The 24,976-nt window shown below is 37.1% G+C and overlaps 2 protein-coding genes across 3 annotated transcripts; one reads left to right on the plus strand and one right to left on the minus strand.

Annotated features, from left to right (window-relative positions):
* The first annotated feature begins 972 nt into the window (after nt 1-972).
* Nucleotides 973-6,663, plus strand: LOC140880512 (tryptophan aminotransferase-related protein 2-like). Its single transcript, XM_073285023.1, has 5 exons — nt 973-1,676; nt 4,496-4,799; nt 5,516-5,796; nt 5,873-6,183; nt 6,288-6,663. Exons 1-5 carry the CDS (start codon nt 1,438-1,440, stop codon nt 6,467-6,469), a joined length of 1,317 nt encoding a protein of 438 aa, XP_073141124.1. The 5' UTR covers nt 973-1,437; the 3' UTR covers nt 6,470-6,663.
* An 11,795-nt stretch (nt 6,664-18,458) lies between these two features.
* On the minus strand, nt 18,459-24,243 carry LOC140879486 (ABC transporter B family member 4-like). Of its 2 annotated transcripts, none has more exons than XM_073283216.1 (13): nt 23,992-24,243; nt 23,318-23,691; nt 23,181-23,235; nt 22,912-23,087; nt 22,613-22,834; nt 22,289-22,527; nt 21,675-22,200; nt 21,238-21,511; nt 20,204-21,087; nt 19,847-20,113; nt 19,486-19,749; nt 19,119-19,412; nt 18,459-19,043 (listed from the first exon to the last, which is right to left on the minus strand). In XM_073283216.1, exons 2-13 carry the CDS (start codon nt 23,615-23,617, stop codon nt 18,696-18,698), a joined length of 3,849 nt encoding a protein of 1,282 aa, XP_073139317.1. In that variant the 5' UTR covers nt 23,618-23,691; nt 23,992-24,243; the 3' UTR covers nt 18,459-18,695. The 2 variants fall into 2 exon arrangements, with proteins under 2 accessions (XP_073139317.1, XP_073139316.1); XM_073283215.1 differs by having other exon boundaries at nt 23,318-23,695; nt 23,992-24,242.
* Nucleotides 24,244-24,976: the final 733 nt, after the last annotated feature.

The raw sequence follows: 24,976 nt of genomic DNA on the forward strand, positions 1-24,976 counted from the left end.
TTTAGAATGGAACTATGAAAGACAAATATAAACACATTATTTTTGTGATGTTAAAATATTTTTATAAAATAATTGCTCATAAACATATTTATTCTCAAAATAACTTTTAAAATATTTAATAAATTTTTTTTAAAACGCACTTTTTATAAAAAGTTTTACAAATATAAGTCGAAACGAAACCTGAGATTTTACTCTATACCTGTGCAATAAAGAGAGAGTGAACCCATTTGAGTAAAATGGGGCAAAGCCAAACGACAAAATTCCACCCAAGTGAGAAAAGAGTTCAAAAATAGCTGTTTTACTTTTTCCCATTGGTCATTCCCCCATTACTACTAGCCCCACTCCATCGCCTAGCTAGAGTCCGCGTGAGCGAGAATTACTATACTATATTTCCACACCGAATCAACTTCATGTATCTTTTCTTGGTTACTGAGTACTTCACATATATATATATATATATATATATATATATAAACTATATATATGTTCACAGGAGTACAGAGTTTCACGTAGAAAGAAATTTATCAGCGTTTTAAGTTTGAACCTCGTGTGTAGCATATTTTCTGTTAAAATATTGTAAGGGTATGCTCTGGGGATTGACTATGATGCACATCCTTCAATTTAACCTCGCATAAGCCAATAAACTTTCCATCATATGACAGAATTATTCTATGCTACACCTGGATAACTTCTCTCCCCATGATGTTGTCAAATATCAACCATTGGATCATCAACACATATGTCAATTTCCATTAAAATATAAGGGTTCCACATGATCTAATTGTATTGAAATAGATGGAGAAATACTTTCAATGTAACATAAACTAACCCATATAAAATGGGATCCCTTCAAGATCAAACCTTTTTTACAAATAAAAACTATATATATGTAATCCACTTCTTTAAATCTCTGCTAAACTGCGTATAAATTAATTACCCATTTTTTTTAAAAAAAATTTAATAAATATATACGTCTCTCTCTTCTTCCTAGCTTCTTCTCCCACTCTTATTTCACAGTCTCTTCTTCGAAAACTGCGCCAAGAAATGCGAACGTCGAGTCTTTTCTTTGTCAGCCTTCATTAGGAACGAACAAGTTTGTGGGTGGAGGGAGGGAGGGAGGGAGGAGTATTGTGTGAATCCAATGTTTGTTTCGGGTATCAATCGTCGGTTTTAGAGGGATTTTTTTTTAATGGGATATGTCTCGTGTGTTTGATTCTGAATCAATAGTTTATGTTCTGATATCCCATTTAAGAATTACTTTTATATTTTAATAAAAATTATTAAGCCGTTGAATAGCATACTTCAATCAGGCCATGCACCATCGCCCTTTTTTCACTCTTTCTTGCTTCTGCTTAATGGTTCTTTTTTCAGGAAATTTTCAATTATATATAAGGGGTCTGGCTGTAGCTTCGAGCTCTTTTTGGTGAAAAGTTAAATATGGAGTTGAAAACAATGATTTTGGGTCACTTTTTGGTTATTTCTTTGGCTTTAAACGCGGGGCTTTTGTACAGAGACTACTGCAATAATGGGAAGCACAAATCTGTGGAGCTTTTCAGCTTTAAAACTCAGTGCAAGAATGAATCTTTGGTTACAAAAAGAGACGCCCATGTCGCTGAAAGGTCTCCTTTTGAGTCATCTTCTTCAAAAGTTGCGGATGGAGTTGTTGATCTTGATCAGTAAGAACTGTTTCAGGAACTGCCCTCTTTCTTTTTTTGAGTCTCCTTTATTTGATTCATTCTCCTTTCTGGTATAAATGTCACTATCTTCGCATTTTTTTGGTTAGAAGGTAAAATTTAGTCATAAAAAAACTTTAAATTTGGGTAGCGAGCTTTCTGGATTATGAAACAACGGTGAATTAGTGCAGCATGAATAGTTTTTGTATGAAGTTTTAGCTTTTGATTAGATGGATTCTGTGGCATATGGGGAGCGTCATCCTTTCTTGAAGCAAGGTGAATATGTTGCTCTTTTAAATAATGAATTTTTTGGGCTGCAAATTAGAGGTGTATAAGATATACAGATATAAATCAGACATGAGTGGAGTTTGAAAGAACAAATATAATATAATATAATATATGGTGTCTCTGTCACGAGGGTTGGATTAGTAAATATATTTTCTTTTTAACTTGGAAATTGTTGACTCTGCATGATGGCGTTGTATAATTCTCTGTCACACTGGTGCGATTCCCTAACGTGCGCTTGGGGGTTCACGCTATGTCAGTTTAAAGACAAGGACAAGTCCTGCTCACTTGGGAACTCCAACGGTGCACGTTGGAGTGCACTCGCATGGAGCAGTGGCATCTTTCTTTCTTGAATTTATGTTCATTTTTTACAAAGTTGATTTTCTACTGCCGTAAACTGTCTTGGTTTATACTTTATAGCCCATGTTATGCATGTCAAATACAATATGTTAATCCACAAGTTTTAGCATGTCAAAAACAAAAAAAATTATGAAGTAAAAATTTTAAATTTCTTGGTTATTTTCAGTTAGTGATGACAAATACGACTTAGTGAAGTAAAATAGATATTAGAATTTATTGGATAGTCTTGACGGTTGGGTACATCGTTGTTGACATCGTCGTTCTGGTGCTGTGACTCAGATACTTGTGATGTGGACTATCAATTGAGCAATGTTTGATATGAAATCAATGTTAATATGTTATAAGCTCTTGATTGAGTGATATTTGTATTTGGAATATTGTTGTTTGTTCTTTCACAATTCACGTTACTCTCTATCAAGTTGCTTTGGGTGCATATGAGAAAAGAGTTTACACAAGTTTGTAATATTAAGGTAGTGTTTGGGAGAGTTTCTAGGAAGCACTTTTCACCTTTTCCTTCACCAAATTTCGAAATTATGTGAAGAAAAAACTGAGAAGTGCTTCCTAGAAGTTCTCCCAAACGCTACCTAAGTAGTTTCTGGATCCGAAAAGCTAATTTTAGATTTGTTATTTTGTAAGAAGCTACTGTACTACATTTTTGCCACATTGATTTGCGAGATAAGTGTTTGACAAGAGTTATAAGACTGTGTAGTAGATTCAATCAGCAACTTGATTTAAAGATCTTTGTAAATCAACACGAACACAACATGGTAGCTAGCGAAATTCATCATGTAGAGTCTCTCCTCTTGGTCCCGCGGGACGGCAACTCGGCAAGTTTAATCTAATGCCCTCAGTGGTTAAGTCATAATGGGTTTTCTGCGGTCGACCGGAATATCATTAGGTCATGCACGTGAACCTGGACAATGGTCCCATGTTTATCATTAAAAAGATTATCATTTAAATGGCCTTTTTGTTTTTTAAAATTGAGGTGCATCTTAATTGAAATGAGTTGCGTTTTTGTGGGTCATTCCGAGCTTTGTGTTTCACCACTTTCAGACCTCTATCTTTAAAATCATCTAAATAAAATAGAACGAAAAACGGCCCTTCAAGATTCATGAACTACACCACTACATGGAAAAGTGTATAAAGATTCCAAGTTTTTGGATACATTTTTAGGTATTTGTCTATTGATGCAAGGAATAATTATGGATTTGACATCTACTTGTCATTTTTTCAATCATTTGATCTCATAATAGAGCATGTCCCACAAGTTTTGGCCCTCCAATAATTAACTCGAATCCCATATTGAACTTAAGGCAAAGGTGAGGACCACAGGCCCTTTGATTCTGGACCATCCTTGGTATGGTGATGGTACATCATGCTACTTAACATGTTACATGCATGCCCTTGTAAATTCAATTCAGTTGCATATATTCTATGTATCATAGGCGGAAATTTTTTTATTTTCCTAATATTGTCGTCGGTGTGAATTATCTAATGTAGTGTTACGTACCATCGGCTTTATGATTTTTTTTCTGCCTGATAATTCAAGAGCATGATGAGTGGTGGAGGGAGAGAGGTTGTTGGTCCCTTTCTTTAGCTTCTTCATTTAATACTTGTACGATTTTCGTATACATTACATGATGTAAAATGTGTCTTGTCCCTCCTAAGATTTTATAATTTTAGATTCGTCCCCCCAAGTGTAAATCCTGACCCCCACTACTGGTGGAAATGGTAGTAGTGGAAATCAGGTTGAGGGCCTGGTAGTTGTTACGCTTTGTCTTAAAGTGTTATTTATCGAGGCATATAACTTAGCAGCTTTTAATGAAACAATTGTTACATATAGGTAATACACTTGGTTATGTTGTTAAATTAGGCAATGTTTGCAATTGCATCCTCTAAAAATAAGCGATTATGGATTTTTTGTTAATAAATTTATTAAGAAAGAATCCATAATCACTAAGTTCTAGACGATGCAAACACCACCTTACAATCTTGACTAATCTATTCTTGGGAAAGAACCTGAAGTTTCCAACTGATAAGAGTAAAGTAGCTAATCTTGGTGGGCTAATAGATCGAGAAGGTCACAAGTATAGCACGAGATGTGTTTTTACGTAGTAACTTCGAGTTAATGGCATGTTTGCTTTACGGATTCTCATTTAAGAATTAATCATAAGCAGTGGTGATCCGACAATGTACGAGACGTATTGGCAACAGTTGGGGGACAAAACCACGGTCGTGATCCCTGGGTGGAAATTCGTTAGTTATTTTTCCGATAAAAGAAACCTTTGCTGGTTTCTAGAGCCAGAGTTTGCAAGTTCGGTTATCAGGCTGCACAACCTGGTGGGCAATGCTGTTACCGAAAACCGCTACATTGTGGTTGGGACGGGTTCCACACAACTCTACCAGGCAGTGCTATATGCACTCGCTCCACCCAATACTTCAGAGCCAATCGACGTGCTATGTGCTGCTCCATTCTACTCAGTAAGTCGCGTAAATTATATGTCTTTACTTGTCAATTGTTCAAATATTTCTCAAAAGAATGATTCTTTAGATAATTCTTCGACATATCAAAATCGATGTTTGGAATCTTGGATTTTTAACTTTTTTACCTGTTTGGTTCTCGAATTTCTTCCCACAATCCTTTTGTTTATATTTTTTATTGTTTTCATAAGTGGAAAAAGTCAACCGCATTACTTGAGTTTTTAAATCTAGGTTTATGGAAGTGGGATGATCATTAATTGCATTGAGTTGGCTAAGATTACGATCTCTCTTTTATTGTGCTTTTAAAGTTCATATTGCTGCAATATGCTTCAACTTTAATATTTCTTTTCCACTTGAAGTTATGCTTAAGCTAAAAGATACTGCCATTTTATTCCGCTAAAGCTATTTTCTTTTGTAAAAATTATTTAGTTCAAGTTTACCCTGATTAAGGTCTTGATGCCGTGTGAATGACAGTTCTTTTCGACTACTTGAAAGTTGCTATATAGTCCAACTATTTAAAACTAGATCATGATCTTAAAAAAAAAAATTGGTTTAATTAATTTTTTGTGGAGCGATCATTGTAGGTGAGGCTTATCTGGTTTCTGACGTCAACGCAGCTGGATTATAACTTTTGTCTTCGAATAATTACATGTTTCAATTAATGAAATATATATATCCATCAAGAATTATTGATGAATTTGTTAGATCTTTTGCAGTCATATCCACTGATCACTGAATTTTTGAAATCTGGACTTTATAAATGGGGTGGTGATGCTCACAAATTCCGGCAAAATAAACCATATATCGAACTCGTGACATCTCCGAACAACCCAGATGGATTATCAAGACAATCTGTGGTGAATGGCGATCAAGGCATACTGATTCACGACTTGGCATACTATTGGCCACAATATACTCCAATCTCCTATACTGCAGATCACGATATCATGTTGTTCACCGTGTCAAAAACCACTGGCCACGCTGGTACACGTTTGGGGTAAGCTCCGGGTTTCGAATATTGCATTTTCTGGAAATGCTACATTGTGTTAAAAAAATTCAGTTCAATCTTGTAGATGGGCTCTTGTCAAAGATGAAGAAATCGCCAAGAAAATGACCGAATTTATCATGCTTAGTACCATAGGTGTGTCTAAAGAGTCCCAGCTTCGGGCAGCAAAGATACTACAGGTGGTGGCCGATACACACGAATACAGTGCCAACCAAGACTTCAGGGAAGGTGATCCTTTCTTTGAACATAGCTATAACCTCATGTCAAAGAGATGGAAACAACTTCGAAATGTTGTGAACCAAAACAAGATCTTTAGTTTGCCCCATTTCCCTTCCGCCAAATGCACGTTCAGCGGTCATACCTTTGCATCACAACCAGGTAATCTAACTTCTGATCTTGTTTCGCTATCTGTCACATCTCGGGCCCATTAGACCAGGGTTGATCGTATGGAAAAATTTATAACAATTTCTCATGTTTTGTAGCTTTTGCTTGGCTCAAGTGCGATGACGAAATAGACGATTGTGAAAGCTTTCTCCGCGAGCACAAGATATTGGCAAGAAGCGGAAAGCACTTTGGCGATAGCACAAAATACGTTAGAATAAGCGTTTTACCTCGTGATGAAGAATTCCAACAATTTACAGACAGATTATGTAGTATTAGATAGTATATTGAAGAATTTGCCTCCCTTTTTCCCTTCATTTTTTTTTTTGGCCAGAAAAAAGGATATCCACAACGTTTAGGTTGCTTTATCGCTAGTATTTTGCGTTTGCTCGATATATTGTCTACACATTGTATTTATTTTCAAAATTACCTCTTTTTATAATCGGTGTGGATTCAAGTATCTAGTCATTTGAATTTAGTTCGAGATAATTATTCTTTAAATTGGGTGTTGTGCACTTTTTTTTTTTTTTTTTAGAATAAAATAAAATATAACTGTAAACCAGAGAGTACAATTTCTTGTAACCAAGAAAGGAATCCATAAGAAATCCAAGTACAATAATGAGATTTAGAATATGCGAATTTAGCTAGCCTATGTGTCAGGATTGAGATGCTACTGTTACTGGGGTAGACCAGTAGTAAGCTACTACTGTCTTGAAGCTGGTTTGATAGGGATAGTAGCTACTTGCTGTTAGTGAGTTCAGTAATGTAAGCCACTGAACTCTCATTTCTCTTATATCTCCAAGAGTCAACCAACAAATACACTTGTGCGGAAACGAGGTTAACTAAGATGTTGGATTGCATCAGTTGGTTCTACTGGTAAGCAAGAATAGAAAGCCGTAAATAATACAGTGGTTTGTTTATGCATGTTCGGAGACTCAACTGCTTCTACGTCACCCCTTCTTTTGGTTCTGCCAGAAGGTACTACTATAAAATTTTGATTATTACAACCCTTGCAACACTCCACCTCAGCTAGGACTTACCCTACTGCCTACAACTGAGACTCCTAGACTCAACAAATCAGTTCTCAACTGATCTTACAAAAGTGTTTTGACCAGTTCACTCAACTGATTAGTTTACAAAGATTGTACAACTCAACACATAACACAAAGTTATCCTAAGAAATCTGATATGTCTAGATGCGTGTGCTAGTGTTCTTCGGCTTCTGTATGTGATCTTCTATGTAAGCGTCGAACTCTTCTTCTATGTATGTAACAACTGAAAGTGTTCATTTGCTCTTTGCTAAGATGTAAGTGGTGTGAGTTCTTGTGAGCCGGTTCGTTCTTCTGTTGGTTGTGGTTTCTATTTATAAGTGCAAGATAACGGTCATCTTTAATTCAAATGCATCCGTTGATAACTAGTCGTTTTCTTGTCTTTTAGTTTACTGTAATAAGGTACACTGTGACTACGTAAATCTGGGTCTACTCAGTGTACTTAGAGACCTTAAGTTAATAGCTTTAACTGGTTTAGAGAGAGCTTCTGCTGTAATGCTTTTCTGCTTCTGCTATTCTCTTTTAAGCTCTTTTGCTTCTGCTATTCTTTTTGATGTGTTTGTCTACTAGTTTTCTTTCTTCTTTTATGCTGCTCTTCATATATTGTATGTTATTCCTTGTTAAGCTCTTCTAGATCTGTTTCTGTTTCTGTTTCGCAGCTTCTGATTCTATTTCTGTTGATGTGCATAGTTGTTTGTTAAACACCGAAACTTGGATATTTGATTTCCTAACAATTTCTCCTTTTTTTGGTGTTTGACAAAACTTTAAGCAATTTATCACTTTGTCATTTCCCTCTTTTTGACAAACACATCAACTCTTGTATTCTGCTGAAGCAATTTTAAAACTTCAGAACTCGATTAATCTTCTGATGTCCAATGCTGCTCTAATGTCTCATGATGTTTCGATTGATCTTTCCAATATGTTGTAGTTCTTTTCTGTTGTTGATTGTGCTATTGGTGAGCTTCTTCTGATATCACTTGGTCAGGATCTACTGATCTGTTCTTCTGCTTGTTAGGATCTGCTGATCTGTTCTTTTGCTTGCGTCCAACTGCTTTAGTTACTTTCTTTCTCAGTTGGATTTGCTGCTGATTTTGTTAGCGTTCCCCATTAGTTACTGCTTCTACTGAAGCCCAGTCATATGGTATTCTGCTGTTATTGATTGGACTTTATCTAACTGGTTTAACTTTTTTTTGCTGAGAAATGTCTTTTCATGCAATAGCCTGTTATTGGTCTAGAGATTCTTAAGAGATCATAGATTATGAGATCAGTGGTTTCCAATAAAGATATCTTCATGTTTCTGTTAGTACCTGTCATTTCTTTGGGAAATGTGAGCATGCGAGCCCGCAGTTCTTCATATTTTAATTTTCATCTATAAAAGAAGAACTGGTCATAAAATTAAATTCTGAAGGTACTCAGGCGTATTTGTGAAGATGAGGTTGCAACAAAGATACAATTACTGAGAGCCAAGATAGAGTTTATCAAGGGAGTTCTAGTAACTTCCCCTCGTCTAACAAGTGCAAGACTAGAGAAATATATGCAGAAACTTGGTACAACCAGACCTGCGAAAGTCTTAGTCCTGATTGCATCTACCTCTTCTCACTTATAAAGAAACTACGTTCTCTAAATAAAATTTCTGAACATCCAAGATATCAGAGGGCTTTAGTTGGTGAACTAGGTATCTATGTAAGGTTGTGGAAGATGGCAGTTCAAAGACAAATTTGTAATGCTAGGAGACAAATATAAATAAACTATGTTACATTTTTAGCGTTGCTCCTATTTTGGTTTATTGCAATTAATCAAGACTGACTAACTACAAATATTTTAATACATGAATACGTGAAATTGATATGAATAAATAAGAGGTAAGAAAGCTTAGTCTGAATCATAGTGAGCGATTGATGTTTTTCAGTAACTGAGTCTGTTCTGCAGCATTTATCCCTAGTCTATCATGTAGATTTTGATAGATCTTCCTGTCAAGCGAATCGTAGGTTGTTGCAGCATCCAATGTGAGATGGTTTCTCCATATTCCTAAGCATGTATGTCACATCATTGGAAAGAGTGAGCATTTATATATGACTCTTCGTATACTGTGAATGCGTCTATAAAAAGAACACTTTGAATTGAATATACACAACACGATAAATACAAAATGTCTGCTGAGATTGAGGTGAAAAAAAAGAGTACAGAATCTCTCCGAACAAAGATTTTCGAGCTACAAACTCGCAATGATGCGCTTCTCTTGCCGAAGGAGAATAAGAGGTTGAAGAAGTACAAGCAACAACTGAAGACGGCAAGCAGTGATGACGTCTTCAGTACAAGGGGTATCCTCATTCTGATGCTCATGAAAGAGCTTTAGATTTTGGATCTGTTCTCACTCTATATTGAGTTTCATTCGGGTGAAATGGTTGTCTGGATGAACTTCTGGAAAATGGCCATAGAGTGAGAGATATAGATTGTAAACAATGATCTATGAATAATATCTACTTTTATTATCTGATATGGTCCTTTCATTTTATGCATAATTTTACTTACTGATGCTACGTGAATGCACAAACAAATAAAGAGGCAAATATAAAGCAGACAAACACAAAGAATATCGAATTTTAAAAGTTCAAGGGTAGGAAAGCTTAGGCTTGAGTGTGCGATTGATGTATTCTGGATTTGTATTGTCTGTAGTATCGTTTGAGATGCTGAAGTTCTTCCTTTCTTTAGTCATCCTTTTGAGATGGATTCTTATATGCGGATTGTTGGTTTCTGTTTTACTGGTAGTGCTGGTATATGCTGCAGTGGTCAACAGTAGTTGATCCTATAGCTTCTGTCTGGATTGGTTAAGTAGACAGTTTTTATAACTTGTCATGATCTACTGTGTTGCTCTTTTCTACTAATGTTCTGCCTAGGATGTCTTGACATTTCCTTGAATATCGATTGCTGCTTCTGTTGATTTGACGTGTCTGAGCGCTTTGACTTCTTCAAACTAGAAGTCCTTTCATATTTCTGACACTCTGTTTTGTCATTGGAAAGTGTGAGCATGCAAACAGTCATTTTGTTAACATTTATAAGAGGAAGAATGATTATATTTAGCATAACTAATCATGGAGATGTTCATTCTACATGTTAAGAGAGAAGTTGCACTGAGGATAAATTTGTTGGAGGTAAATATCCAGTTTGCCAAAAAATTATTTGGTCGTATATCCTAAGGAGAGGCACGACAAATATGAGAAGTACAAGCGGCTATTGGGTGCAACCACGTCTGAAGAAGTTTTCAGTCCAAAGGGCATCCACCTTCTTTCACTCATCAATCGATAAAAGGTTTTATGTAAAATTTCTGTAAGGCCCTGAAAATATTAAGTTATTAATTACGAAATTTGAGATTTAAATTTCGAATTTGGGAAAAATATTATTTGGGAATTTATGGAAATTATAGATTTAATTTCTAAGTCAAAAATATTTAGTTTGAGAATTTACGGATTTTGGGATTTAAATTCCGGGATTTTTAAATTAAAAGGATAAAATATTTGAATTGATTATTTATGAGATTTAAGATTTAAATGTTGAGTTGGCAATTAAAAAGGATTTAATTTAAGGTTTAAAAGTGATAAGGATTGAATTGCAAAGAGTGGAGTTTTAAGGACCAAAGTGCAATATTTATCTTTTGAGTGCATTACACGTGGGATTTATATATGAATTGAATGAATCAATTCATTCCACTAAGTAGAAAAACTCGAGAAGGGGAGGAGAGAAAGCTTCCATGGCCGATTATTTTCTTTCAAATTTTAGTAAAATTTGATCCGGCCTATAGAATTTCTAATTGATCGTATATTTGGGATCACAGCTTCGAGTGCTACACTTTGACGTAAGTTTGTCTAAATTCTACCATGTTTTAATTTTGGAAATATTTTTAGAATTAAGATTTGATTGTATAAATGTGTTATAGTATATACGACGATAACATATCTAAGTTGGATCGCGAAAAGATCATTGTTTGGACATGTTTATGAATTTTTGAGTATTTTCGTGAAAGGAGAGAAGAATTAAGGAACATGTCTGACAATGATGATGAACCGCAGGCTCCCTTGGTGCCAATCAGAGAGCACTTTCGACCAGTGATCCATACACACTACTCTGGAATAGCTCGTGGAACTATCAATGCCAATAATTTTGAGCTCAAGCCTACACTGATTAATATGGTTCAGCAGAACCAGTTTAATGGGAGCACCACATCTAATCCTCATCTACACCTGAGAACCTTCTTTGAAATTACTGATACAGTAATATGAATGGTGTTTCTGACGATATTATTTGTTTAAGTTTTTTTTTTTTCTCTCAGGGATCATGCTAGGAGTTGGTTGCAGTCGTTGCCGCTAGAAAGCATCACTACTTGGGAGGACATGGCTGTTAAATTTTTAGCAAAATATTTTCCACCTGCCAAGTCCACTCAGTTGAAAATCGAGATCAGTACTTTTAGGCAGCTGGATGCAGAGCAGTTATATGAGGCATGGGAGAGGTATAAATATTTGTTGAGGCGTTGTCCTAACCATAATTTTGCAGATTGGGAGCAAATTGAGTGGTTCTAAAATGGACTGAATGTTCATGCGAGGATGTCTGTGGACTATGCTGCTGGAGGTACCATATTTGCTAAGGACCCTGTACAGGCCTATGACATGCTGGAGCAGATGACTATCAATAGTTTCCAATTGCCGTCTGAACGTGTGGGAGTCAAAAAATATGTCGGAGCATATGCAGTTAATCATCTCACTTCTATCTCTGCCCAACTGTCTGTCTTGACTACACAAGTGGCTGCATTGAACAAAGTGAGCATAGCAGGTTCAGAAGGTGTGTCAGTGGCCATTGAAGAATCTCATCTCCATGAAGAAGCTCATTATATCAATCCCAATCACTATGGAGGATATCGAGGTAACCATTTTCCTAATACTTATCATCCTGAATTGCGTAATCATGAAATTTTTCATATGGAAACAATAAGAATGTGTTGAATCCTCCTCCAAGGTTCAATACAAACAAGGGTGAGGGAAATTCTTCGTTGGAAGACGTGGTGAGTACTTTTGTGCATGAATCTGGTAAGAGTATGGCAAAAACTGAGTCTCGTCTTGATATTTTGGAGACGCATGTGGTAAATATGGATGCCATTATGAAGTCTATGGAGAATCAAATTGGATGAGCAGTTCTCAAAATTTATTGATATCTTCAAAAAACTTCACATCAATATTCCTTTTGCTGATGCTTTATTGTAAATGCCGAACTATGTCAAATTCTTGAAGGAGGTGATGTCTAAGAAGCAAAAGTTGGAGGAGTTCGAGACTGTGAACTTGACTGAAGAGTGCAGTGTGATATTGCAAAAGAATCTACCACAAAAATTAAAGGATCTAGAGAGTTTTACTATTCCTTGCACTATTGGTTTTTCTAATTTTAATAAAGCATTATGTGATTTATGAGCTAGTATTAACTTAATGCCTTTATTTGTTTTCAGGAGTTTAGGATTTGGCGAGTTGAAGCCCACAACAATCGCATTGCAGCTAGCTGACAAATCTATCACATATCCGCTTGAAATCATTGAGAATGTTCTGGTAAAAATAGATAAATTTATTTTTTCTACGGATTTTGTTGTGCTAGATATGGAGAAAGATGGAAATATGCCGCTGATATTGGGGAGACCATTCTTGTCTACTGCTGACGCCAAGATATATGTAAAGAAAGGTGAGTTGACAATGAGTGTTGATGATGCGAAGGTGACGTTGGGTGTTGACGATGCGAAGGTGACATTTAATGCGTTCAAGGAGGTTGGCAATCTATTCAATAAAAACGTGTTCATGATTGAGCAAGCTAAGAAGATGGTGAGTTGTCGCAAAGTGGTTAGTCATGTAGAATTGCCAAGGGAGACGGATAAAAAGGTGCCCGTGGCCAAGAAAAAGAAGAAGAGAAATATCAAGAAGCTTGTTGAATATGTTTGGAGGGTGAAAGATAAGGGAAAGACCTCCAACAAAGCGAAACCGAGTTAGATTGAGAGTATAGTCGGGCTATGGACTATAAACTAAGCGCTTCTTGGGAGGCAACACAAACTATTTTTGTTTTTTTTTTGTTTTTTTTCTTTTAGTTTTTGTTTTTGTTTTATTTTTTTTTTTTTGTGCATTTTGATACTAGAAATCAATAATAATTTTGAGCTATGTAGGTGAAAATTGTGAAGCTGCAAGAGTTTAAGAGATACCCCTGAAGAAGAGCTTTGAGTGAGTAGAATGATGTCGAGTACTGACGCTTGGTGCCCAAGGTACGTGTTCTTGATTTTATTTTACTTTTGTACATTGAGGACAATGCACATTTTAAGTTTGGGGGGTGTTTAAAAATTCTGAAAATTTTGAAAATTTTTCATGAGTTAGTTTGAGGTAAAGGCATGATGTGTAATTGTGTTGGCCTATGATGAAAATTAATTTTTTTTGTGTCAAAAATGTCAATATTAGCTATATTTAATCTTGAGTTCTCACCCATATGCACTATGCCTTGATTTTTAACACCCTAGTGATTAGAGAAAATTTGTGATTTTGTGAGTGGATTGGATGATTCGATTCTTAACTTTGGTGATTTATACTTGAAACCGAGGTAGACTTCTACAAGCTTAGAAACGATTTAGGCAAATATATTAAAAGCTAAAAAGTTGCCAAAGCAACATAGAATTTTTTTTTTGTTAAAACAACTCCATCCGGGCCTGGAAAGAGATTGAAATCCTAATCACCAATCCATGGCTAAGTTTGCGGATAAAATGAGGTTGATGCTCCATCCGGGCTATAGACAAGAGGATTGAAGTCCGAATCATATCTTTAGTTATAGCTAAGTTTGCGGGTAATTATTGGGGCAAAATAAAAAAAAACCGGGTGAAAAATCCGGCGATTTTATTAAAAACTGTGATCTAAATTGAAAAGTCCTTTTGATCTTAGTGAGTAGAAGTTGAACTTGGTAGAGAGTGTTTTGAAACTAGAGAGCGGAATAGATGATTCTATGAAACAAACTGTAGTGACCCACGCCATGATCACCTACTAATCAGAAGCTTAAGCATGCATTTAACTTAATTAAATAAATCAGAAATTAAACAGCGGAAAAACTTAAACAACAATAAAATTATTGTTTACAACCATATCGAATAAAATCCAGTGTATTAACCCAAATACATCTGAAACAAAAGCCTAGACAAAGCTCTGCTGGTCATCCAACGCCTAAGCCCTCTTTGAACCACCCGCATCGTCCAGCCGCAGACCTGCCCCGTGGAATAGGGTGTCCAGATACAACAAAGTGCGGGACGTGAGCATGATAAGCTCAGTACGAGAGTATGAGTATACGGTGTTATGTGTGCATGTATGCAAGTGAACAGGATACCAAGACTCTCAGGTCAAGAAACATGTTCAAAGACCGGGCCCAGGGTATATAGCACGCTGCGCCGTCGCCTCAGGAGGTGGCTCATATACCCAGTGGATAATGGTGACCTGATACTAGTACAAATGTCCAACCATTACGGTGACCTAACACAAGACTTATGTATCCAACCATCCACAAACTCGTAGGGTGAGCGTCCTACTACAGGAGACCTCTAAGGTAAAGGCTCAATATGCTCATGTATGCAATATACAGTCATGACATGCTGTATATAAAGGCATATAAAATATGCAATCACATAATACATGCATACTCAATCTGGATATCTCGAATAATACTTCCGTACCTCATAAACTAGGCAAGCTAGACCAGCACTATGTCCAAGCCTATAATCCGCACTATAATGCAAAGTACTCATGCATTATAATCTTATTCTAAAAGTCTTAACTACGCTATAGCATACTCCCTATTTACTATAAGGAGCCAGAGCTATACCTGCGTTCGTCGTCAGCCCGCTGATGACGACTGCCCTAAAACTTGGGCACCGCTCCGCCGCAACCCCGGAGCACCTGGCCAACCTCCATACCAAGCCTAGGAAGGCTGGAAACACCCCAAAACCCCTAGAAAAGCCTAAGAACTGAGAGAGAAAACTTGATTTTGGTGTGAAATTCTGAATTTCGGAGGACCTATTTATAGGCGGAGTTCGGACGGTCCGAACTGGGTTCGGACGGTCCGAACTGCCACTTGTCCGAGCCATTTAGACACCTGGGCCCTGTGGAGTTTGGATGGACCGAACTGGTTCAGAGGGCCCGAACTGGTCCGTATGCTCCGAACTGTTTTGGTCCTTCCGAACTCATTTTTGGACTCCCGGGACCTACCCTACCATTTTTGGACGTTCCGGATCTGATTTTCCACTTATTTTCACCGAATAAGGACTCCTTAAACATGTTTTGACACTTTTAAAATTATATGTCATTTTCTAACATGTTTAAAATCACTTAATCTTGTAAAATGGAACCGGGCTACTACACAAACTTGTTGCACTAGTGTATCGAAAGCGAAGAGGATAGAAAAGATTGGCAAATCACACACACACGAGAACTCTTAAGAAAATTAGCCGACATGTTTATTGAATCTTTGAATGTATAAATTCGGAGGTCAACTATATTAGATATTATTGTTTTGCTCGGGACTAGCAAAAGTTTAAGTTTGGGGGGATTTGATAAGTGCAATTTATGCACTTAATTTATATATGATTTTACTTGGTTTTTATGATGTATCGAATGGATTTTATGCATATTTGTTGTTTTTGTGAGATGCAAGGATCAGAGAAAAAGTAGCAAGAAGAAGCGAAAAGACGAATTATGGACAGCAAATTTCGAAAATTACTGGGAATGTTTGAGACATCGAAATCTGATCTCCACCGTTCATAATAAATTTTAGGATGTTTTAAAGCTGCTGTCAATATTACTTCTCGTAGAAACGATACCTTACTCACTACATATTAAAACTTGACAACGTGCACCTGCGAGCACAAAAATATGCAACAGTGGTTAATACCTGAAAGATGGAAACTCCAGCAATGAATGGGCGACGGGTGACATGAATGGATTGATCTCACACCAGAATGAGATGTACAAAAATATTTGATAGATACTACTCATATCAAAAAGGTGGATCTTCTTTTCAGAAGCTTATTACGTAAGAACTCCAAAGTTAAGAGTGTTTGACTTAAAAAAATTTTGGGATTGGTGATCCCCTTGAAAGTTTATCAGAGTGCGTGTGAGTGAGGACATAAACACGCTAGAAAAATTCATATTATATAGTGGGGACAATCGTCAAATTTGTGACGTTACAAAAAGTCTCCCGCATGAGCATTTCAAAACTTTTTGCAAATTCATTTTAAATACTAAAAGAACATATATCCTAATTCACCCCCCTCTTAGGTTCACAGAATCATTCCAATTATATCACATGTCTCAACAATTTTGCTTGTTTGATATTGAGTCAATATTATGGAGTATCTTGTTGAACATCTTTATACTCTCGTCTATAGACCACTATGTACCCAAGTTGTTAATTTTTTCCCCTAAAGTGTTTGCTTGTTTAAACTTATGACATATCCATATTTCTAAATTATAGACTTTTTTTTTGGAAATATTAATTATAGACAATTGAGTCAATTACTTTTTGTACTTTCTTGAATATTGAGTTGGATTGTGGGTGAAAGAATATAGGAATTACACAACATATTTTACGACATATATATATATATAACATATGTTACTATTTCAATATGAATATCAGTTTTAATTCAATTGCATAACTATTTTGTCATAAAAAAAAGTGGGCAAAAAGTCTTGTGTGGCAGTCTCGGATTAATATTTTTAAGCAAATATTTTATTTGGATTACCCATAAAAAATGTTTTTTTATGTCAAAAATATTACTTCTTATTGTAAATACGAGTAGGGTTGATCCATCTCATGGATAAAGATCGTAAGATCGTATCATAAAAGACCTACTCAAAGAAGTGATCTTATACGTGAAACATCATGTGCGAATAGTTAAAAGTTTTATATATAAAATGTTAAAAGGATAATAGGAGAAAAAATTCTTTCTAAAAAAGGATATACATACAATACAAACGACCTAGATTTTGACTTTCAAAAAATAAACGAGTGTTTTTAAATCATTTTCGAATCATGCATTATCAATTTATCGGGTGCTTCAGTACCCAACTGCAGGGTCCAGGCTAGGGGTGGGCACGGGTCGGGTAGTTCGGGTTTCGGGTAGTTCGGGTAGTGTTTTACACTACCCGAAACCGAACCGACAACCTCGGGTACCCGACTAATCGGGTACCCGATCTTCTCGGGTTCGGTTTGGGTCGGTTCGGGTTCGAGTTTCTACGTTTAAAAAATGAATTTTTTTTTTTTTGAATATTCGTGCTCTCTTTAATTAGCGTCAATTTCAAAAACAATACAGAGCATGAAAAAATCACTTGAATCATAAGTTTCCAATTATGACCAGGTTTTCCCATGTAAAAATAATAAATTTTAAAAAACAAAAATGAAGAAAAATCATTTGATTAAGATTAAAAAAAATCTTTTGATCCGAGTTTCCAATATGACCAGATTCTCCCATTGAAGATTAATATCAATCAAATTTATCCATACTAATGGGCTTATTCCAATTCCAAATCCCATATAACTTACATTTTTTTAAAAAAAATATTAATAATAATTGGGTAGTAGGGTACCCGATCGGGTATTTCGGGTAGTATTTTACTACCTGAAATCGAACCGAATAAATTTTAATCGGGTTCGGTTATTACCCAAACCCGATTAAAAATCCGATCTACCCGAATTTTGCACCCGATCGGTTTCGGGTCGGGTCGGGATCCGAACTACCCGATCCAATTGCCCACCCTTAGTCCAGGCCAACCATGCAATTTCATGTGGGGTTCTTACAAAAATGTGGGCCCACATGAATGTGCCAAATCTTGGCCATCCATCCTACATCTTGATCCCAATTTATCATAGCGTCATATTCCTTGAATTAAAGCCTATATTTCAAAAATTATATTTTATATAATCGGTTTAGTTTGGGTTTTTTAATCTAAAATTTGAAACAATAATTTTTTTTCAAGATGATTAATTTTAAAATAAATACAAATCAACGATTTGATTTGATTTTCTAGTTTGGTTCGAGTGGATTTCTCCTCAACACTGCATCCTACATTCCTTGTGAACTTCGGCTGGATACCTTGCGAAGTTGTACCGATTCTCATTTAATGGTAAATCACGTTGTTATGATTTCCCAACCACTTCAAATAAATTCAAATATACTCTTGAAACTTTTCAATACATTAATAATACAGATAACATCTTAGTTTTAAAAAAATAAAAATACAGATAACATCTTTAATCGGAATAAAGGGCAAAATGACAAAATTGCTATAGGTACATGGGCACGAATTCAATTTGAAAATAGATCTTTTCTAGTGTATTTTAAAACATCAGAGAGGATCGTTTTTTACACATATATTTGACTCGTTTTGAATAACAAATGTCCCAATCACTTCAAGAATTCTTGTGAAGTGCGACTAAGGATGCATAAAAACCATCTTTAATGTTAATCAAAGTTTCATGCTTCCCTTTCTCAACGATTGCTCCATTCTTCACCACAGCAATCACATCTGCTGCTTTTATTGTTGACAACCTATGCGCCACAACAACTGTGGTCAGGTTCACCATCACTTGGTCGAGAGCGTCCTGAACTAACCTCTCGGATTCGGCATCCAACGCACTGGTCGCCTCATCTAGTAGCAGTACACTAGGACTTTTTATGATGGCCCGTGCGATGGCCACACGCTGCTTCTGCCCACCCGACAGCTGAACGCCTCGCTCACCCACCGTGGTGTCGTATCCCTGCATTATGACTTGTATATGTCAACATGTTTGCGAATCTTGGATTGAATAAAATTTGACAGTTCTATTTTGGACCTGTTGCAGTCCACAGATGAATTGGTGGGCATTTGCCAGCTGCGCTGCAGCGATGATTTCGGCCTCCGTTGCATCGCCCTCTTTCCCATATCCAATATTGGCACGAATTGTGTCGTTGAACAAAACTGGTTCTTGGCTCACAAGTCCAAATTGCTTCCTCAGCCATCTCAGTTGGAACTTATGGATTTCAATGCCATCAAGCGTGATATGGCCTGCATCAAGATCATAAAACCTCTGCAGTAACGAAATCACAGTCGATTTCCCGCTACCACTCTCGCCAACTAGAGCAACCGTCTGAAACAACACATGATATTAGGAGCCATGTTCCAAGGTGTACAAGAGATTCAGTATGATATGTTGGCTGTACCTTTCCACTGTGAATTCTCAAGGACAGATCACGAAAGATCTGCACGTCAGGTCTCGTCGGATACTTGAAGCTCACATTTCTTAGTTCTATTTCACCCTTCACACTTTCTAGTTTCATGCCAGATTCATCACTTGGATCGATTTCAGATTTTCTGTCGAGAATGGCGAATATGGAAGCAGCCGCGCCCTTGGCTTTTTTAGCATCAGGAGCAAATGAACTTGATTGAGAAATCGCTACCGCGGCCATAGTTAGAGCAAAGAACACCTGCGAGAGACGTTAACTTTTGAGAATTACACAAGAAGGTAACAAGTGTTAACATGTAATGATCAAACCGCCAACAAGAGGTTAGCTGCACACTCACCCGAAAAACATCTGTAAATGTAATTTTGCCATCCTGAACGAGTCGAGCTCCTGCGTAGAAGCTGGTCGCATAGACCAAAAACAGCAAAGAATAAGAGAAACCAAAGCCCACACCACTGATCAATCCCAGTCTAACTCCATTTCTCATTGGACCTTCACACCTCTGTTTATACATCGACATAACCTTCTCTTCTGCGCAGAATGAAGCAACTGTTCTTATACTCCCAACAGCGTCGTTAGCTATTTGACTTGCTTCCTCATACATTGCCTGCAAGAATTTATAAATAGAAGGGAACATATATCAAAGTTTTGTAAAGTCCTCGATAAGACATACGGTTTGGACATGTATCTAACTAACCTTTGCATCTGCACTGAACCCCTTCATGAACTTAATTTGAATATATCCATTCAATCCTATCAGCGGAATCATAGCAAGCACGATAAAAGCTAACTGCCAACTAGCTACAAAAGCAATTACCAGCCCAACAATCATGGAGGATAAATCTTGAACCATCTGCGCAAGTGAGTCACCAACTAAAGCACGAACCGTAGCAGCATCAGCAGAGAGCTTTGATCCAATTACTCCACTTGAATGTCCGGGTTCGTCAAACCAACTAACCTCCATGTTAACCACCTTTTGAAAACACATTAATCTAATCCTATGGATCAACTTACTGCCTGCAACACCAAATAAATACGTACTCGCAGGATATGCAATAAAGGATACAACTCCAAGGACCACAAACATTAAGGCCCAAAATTTTGAATCCTTGCGTAACTTGTGTGGTGTCTCAAAAAATGCCTTGATTACTTCGGAAATTAATATGCCAAAAAGAGGTAGTATTGCACCATTAATGAGAGAAAATATAGCTCCCACTAGAATCACTGGTATCTCTGGCTTGTTAAGACTTGCAAGGCGGCGAATAGAGACTTTTCGAGGCTTATCAGATTCTTCATGGGAATCGACATCTGAATCATTCAATGCAGCTTCGGTGGCGTCAAGAGCTGAAGGCAAACCAAATGTCATCGACAATGACCGACGAAGACTGCTAGTTCCTACTCCGGAGGACCCTTTACTTATAGAGCGCATGAAAGACATTCTTTGACTCGACAGTTTAGCAGAATCAATGACAATATCTGATTTTTCTTTTTCATCAATTTCCGAATCTTTGTTTACTTCCTGCAAACGTATGAGCTGCGAATACGCTCCTTCAGAATCCTGAACCAGTTCATTATGCGTGCCTGAAATAAAAGCCAGTTAGTTTTCACAACATTTTCTACTCAACAAAAATGAACGAAAACGAGTATGTGCAGGCTAGATTTCAGTATAGTAAATGATGCCAAACACATTAAAGAAGAATAATAGAAGTATGACACAACTGTATATTCTACCTTTCTCAACCACTTTGCCTCGGTGAATGACCGCGATCATATGAGCATTCCTAACCGTGCTCAAGCGATGAGCAACGATGATGGTTGTTCTGTTTACCATAACTCTGTCTAATGCCTCTTGCACGATCCTCTCAGATTCTGTATCCAACGCACTTGTTGCCTCGTCTAAAAGTAAAATTCGAGGATCTTTCAAAATTGCTCTGGCTATGGCAACCCTTTGTTTCTGTCCACCAGAAAGCTGAGTTCCACGTTCACCAACCATGGTGTCGAATCCCTATCAGAAATCAAGCATTCGACCGTAAATAACACAAAGTATTGGCTTCAAAATTTGTCCAGTCATGATTTAAATAAAATACAGCCCAACATTAAGCTCTCAATACATACTTGTCGAATTAATGACGAAAGAAAGCATGCAGATATCAGCTTAAAAAAAGAACCTGAGGCAATTTATCAATGAATTTAGAAGCATTTGCCAGTTCTGCTGCTGCTCTAATTTCCTCAGTGGTTGCACCATCCTTTCCATATGCGATATTGTCGTGAATGCTGGCGGTGAAAAGCACCGGCTCCTGGCTGACAAGACCAATCTTGGACCTAATCCACTTGAGCTGGAACTCTTTAAGATTGACTCCGTCGATTCGGACTTCACCAGCTTGTGGGTCATAAAATCTCTCTATCAAGCTAATAACAGTTGATTTCCCGCTCCCACTCTGCCCCACCAAAGCTGCTGTAGTGCCACCAGGGATGAACAGAGAGAACCCTGTGAATATTGGCTCATCTGGTCTAGCCGGATAACTAAATTGAACATCTCTCAATTCAACGTCGCCCCGAACATCTTCCAATATCGTTCCCTTGGTGTCATACGCATCTATTGTTGGTTTTCTGCTAATAGTTTCAAACAATTTGAAGGCCGCAGCTTGACCAGCAGCGAATGCCGACATGCAAGGAGATGCTTGTCCCAGAGACCTAACACATGAAATAGACAAAAATATTAATACATGCTTATATACAACAAAAATCAAGAAACTCTATCAACCTTGGAATCTTTACTCACATGGAACCAGTCAACACTGCAATGATCACATTAAGCACATCGCCACCGGTATAGCCTTTATCCAAGATCATCTTCCCACCGAACCAAATTGCCAAAGCGTAACTGCAGAATATGATGCACATAGCAGATCCTAGCCCAAATCCACTCACCCACCCTTGATGAACACCTGATCGGTATGCTTTCACGAGGGACTTGTCATAATCAGACACCGCTCGCTTTTCCCCGGTAAAGGAGGCAACCTGAATGGATATGAATCAGTGTTCTTATACAGGAAAAGTACTTGTCATACACAAAGTTGTGGACAAGTGATCGACTATTACTAACCGTTCTGATGGAGCCGATTGTTTGTTCAACTACAGCCGCAGCCTTAGCATAGGCATTTTGGCCATTAGACGCCATCTTGGACAAGGCAATGGACATGAGTGCACCTGATATAACGAGTGGAGGAATAGATGTTAACATGACGAGCGTAAGAAGCCATCCTTTAATAAATGCAATCACAAAGCCTCCAAAAAACGTCGCCAATAGCTGTATGAACTTTCCAACCTGCAGCACGAGGATGTTAATAAATACATGTTCTGATTGAAGTAGCAAACTTTAGCAGAGTGAGGAATGATCGATACCTTCTCCCCCATGGCATCTTGAATCAGCACTGTGTCACCAGACATTCTTCCCACCACTTCTCCTGTATTCGCTTCCTTATCGAAGAAAGCAACATCCTGTTGCAAAATCGTTTTCAGATAAAGATTCCTGATTCGTGCGGCCTGCCTTTCCCCGGTGATCATCCAGCATGCCACCTCTGTGAAACCAAATTGTTTGAAAATGAATTATACAAAAGTTCTTCAATGTGTAAACGTATAATCTCAGACTGATCAGGGTGTACTATACTTACGAAGAAACGCCGCTGCACCACACCCCAAAGCCAAATACACAAACTTTAGTGCTACCTACAGATTCATCACACAAAGTTGGTTCATAACAAATAAGCGGGCATATGCATTAGTTCCATTTTAAGGGAAGACAAATAACCTTAGAAACAATGGCAACGGTGTCTGTGGGCGTGTTTTGGCCGAAGGAATCAATCAACTCCCCGAAAAGAATTGTCATGAGAGGGAGACACAACCCATTTCCAATGGCACCAATCGAACCAGCTATCATTAAAATTTTATCCGTAGAATCAGAAAAGGCGAATAGCTTGTAAAAGGGCACGGTGTGAGTAGTCTCCTCCTTTTTCTTGGCCTCTTTGCTTTGACCCTCACCAGACCTTTCCTGGGTCTTCATTTCCAAATCTTTGTTGTTTCTTGATGATGCATACGCCTCAGTTTCCATCCTAGTATTGTCCCCCAAAACCCTTGTGCCTTGTCGTAAAGTAAAAGTCAAGCTTGTTCAACTTCTTGCCAACGCTATCTAAATATGAATGAATGTGCCAATCAATCAAAACTGCAGTTGAGGATTGTATAATATTTAACTATCAACAGTATGAATAACTCATAAAACCAAAACTGAAAACTCCAACCAAGTGAATATATCATATATCCACAATTAACTTCTCATTCAATATCTAAACTTCTAACGATCAACAAGAAAATAAAAACATAGAAAGTGAAACAGGGATCCCGAAAGCCCGGAACATTTGCTATAAAGACAGTGAACCCAATTCTTAATTTGTCACCAAGTGAGACAAAAAGAAAAGAAAACAATACCAAATTAAGTGCGGGGCGTAGTTGCCGTTGAATGGATAGAGCGAGCTGACACCACGCCGCAGTTAGCATATAAAGCAATATTCGTGACTCCCGCAGCTACTGCGAAGCAGCAGAAGAAGTAATTCATTCCGTGGTGCCCAAGATCATGTTTGGTCAAAAAAGCTATGCTTTGACAAATGTGAACATATATATATGTGAGGAGATTTGTTGTAATAAGATTTTGTTTTGTTTTGTTTTGTTTTGTTTTGGGTTTGTAGGCAAAATCAATAAAGGATCGATCTGTCTTAGTCAGATCATGTGCTGCACTAAATCGCTTACTTTTATAACAGCTTCACATTCGTCATGCATGACGTGTTATCTGGGACCCATATCTCTTCACTAAATAGTAAATAGTTTGATCGTGTGTTACATCAAAAACATCAATTAAGAATTTAAGATTTCGAATTAAAATAATAATATTGTGGTATTTGCCCAAAATATCAATTGATGTTTTTGAAAACAAAAATCATATCAATCCCTATCAACATTCGGTGCAGTTCTAAGCAAGACCAAAGCCTTGTAAGAGAGGGAGCTAGCTGTGGACGGGAAAGTTTTGGAAATTGATCTCTAACGCACGTATTTTTTTCAAAAAAAAAAATAACATTATTTTTTTTTAAAAAAAAATAACGTAATGCATTGCACTAAGTGTCTTTAACAAATCGAGATCTTTTTTTAAATACATGTGGCGGGATTTTAAAGACATTGTCAAATTTTTTTGTATGTTCCTAACGAGTGCCTACAATTGTTTTCTCTGTTTTTTTAATCCAAAAGGAAGATTCCATTAACAAGATGATAATTGATCAAGCCAACCAATAATTATTTGTCTTCAAAACAAGCCAGTTACCATGGTATTATTACTCATACGCAAAAAAAAAAAAAAATGATAATAAAGAAAAGAAAAGAAAAGAAAAGAAAAGAAGTAAAACCCAATATGTCAAAATTCATG

The sequence above is a fragment of the Henckelia pumila genome, chromosome 2 (genome assembly GCF_033568475.1).
Source record: "Henckelia pumila isolate YLH828 chromosome 2, ASM3356847v2, whole genome shotgun sequence".
NCBI classification, from domain to species: Eukaryota; Viridiplantae; Streptophyta; class Magnoliopsida; order Lamiales; family Gesneriaceae; genus Henckelia; species Henckelia pumila.

What these genes read in the sequence shown, in the direction of transcription:
- LOC140880512 (XM_073285023.1), top strand. Translation starts at nt 1,438, where the DNA reads ATGGAGTTGAAAACAATGATTTTGGGTCACTTTTTGGTTATTTCTTTG. An exon ending in CACGCTGGTACACGTTTGGG is followed by an intron (nt 5,797 to 5,872) that starts GTAAGCTCCGGG and finishes TCAATCTTGTAG; the next exon opens with ATGGGCTCTTGTCAAAGATG. An exon ending in TACCTTTGCATCACAACCAG is followed by an intron (nt 6,184 to 6,287) that starts GTAATCTAACTT and finishes CATGTTTTGTAG; the next exon opens with CTTTTGCTTGGCTCAAGTGC.
- LOC140879486 (XM_073283216.1), bottom strand. Translation starts at nt 23,617, where the DNA reads ATGGAAACTGAGGCGTATGCATCATCAAGAAACAACAAAGATTTGGAA. An exon ending in AAGATGCCATGGGGGAGAAG is followed by an intron (nt 22,835 to 22,911) that starts GTATCGATCATT and finishes CTCGTGCTGCAG; the next exon opens with GTTGGAAAGTTCATACAGCT. An exon ending in TCATCTGTGGACTGCAACAG is followed by an intron (nt 19,044 to 19,118) that starts GTCCAAAATAGA and finishes GTCATAATGCAG; the next exon opens with GGATACGACACCACGGTGGG.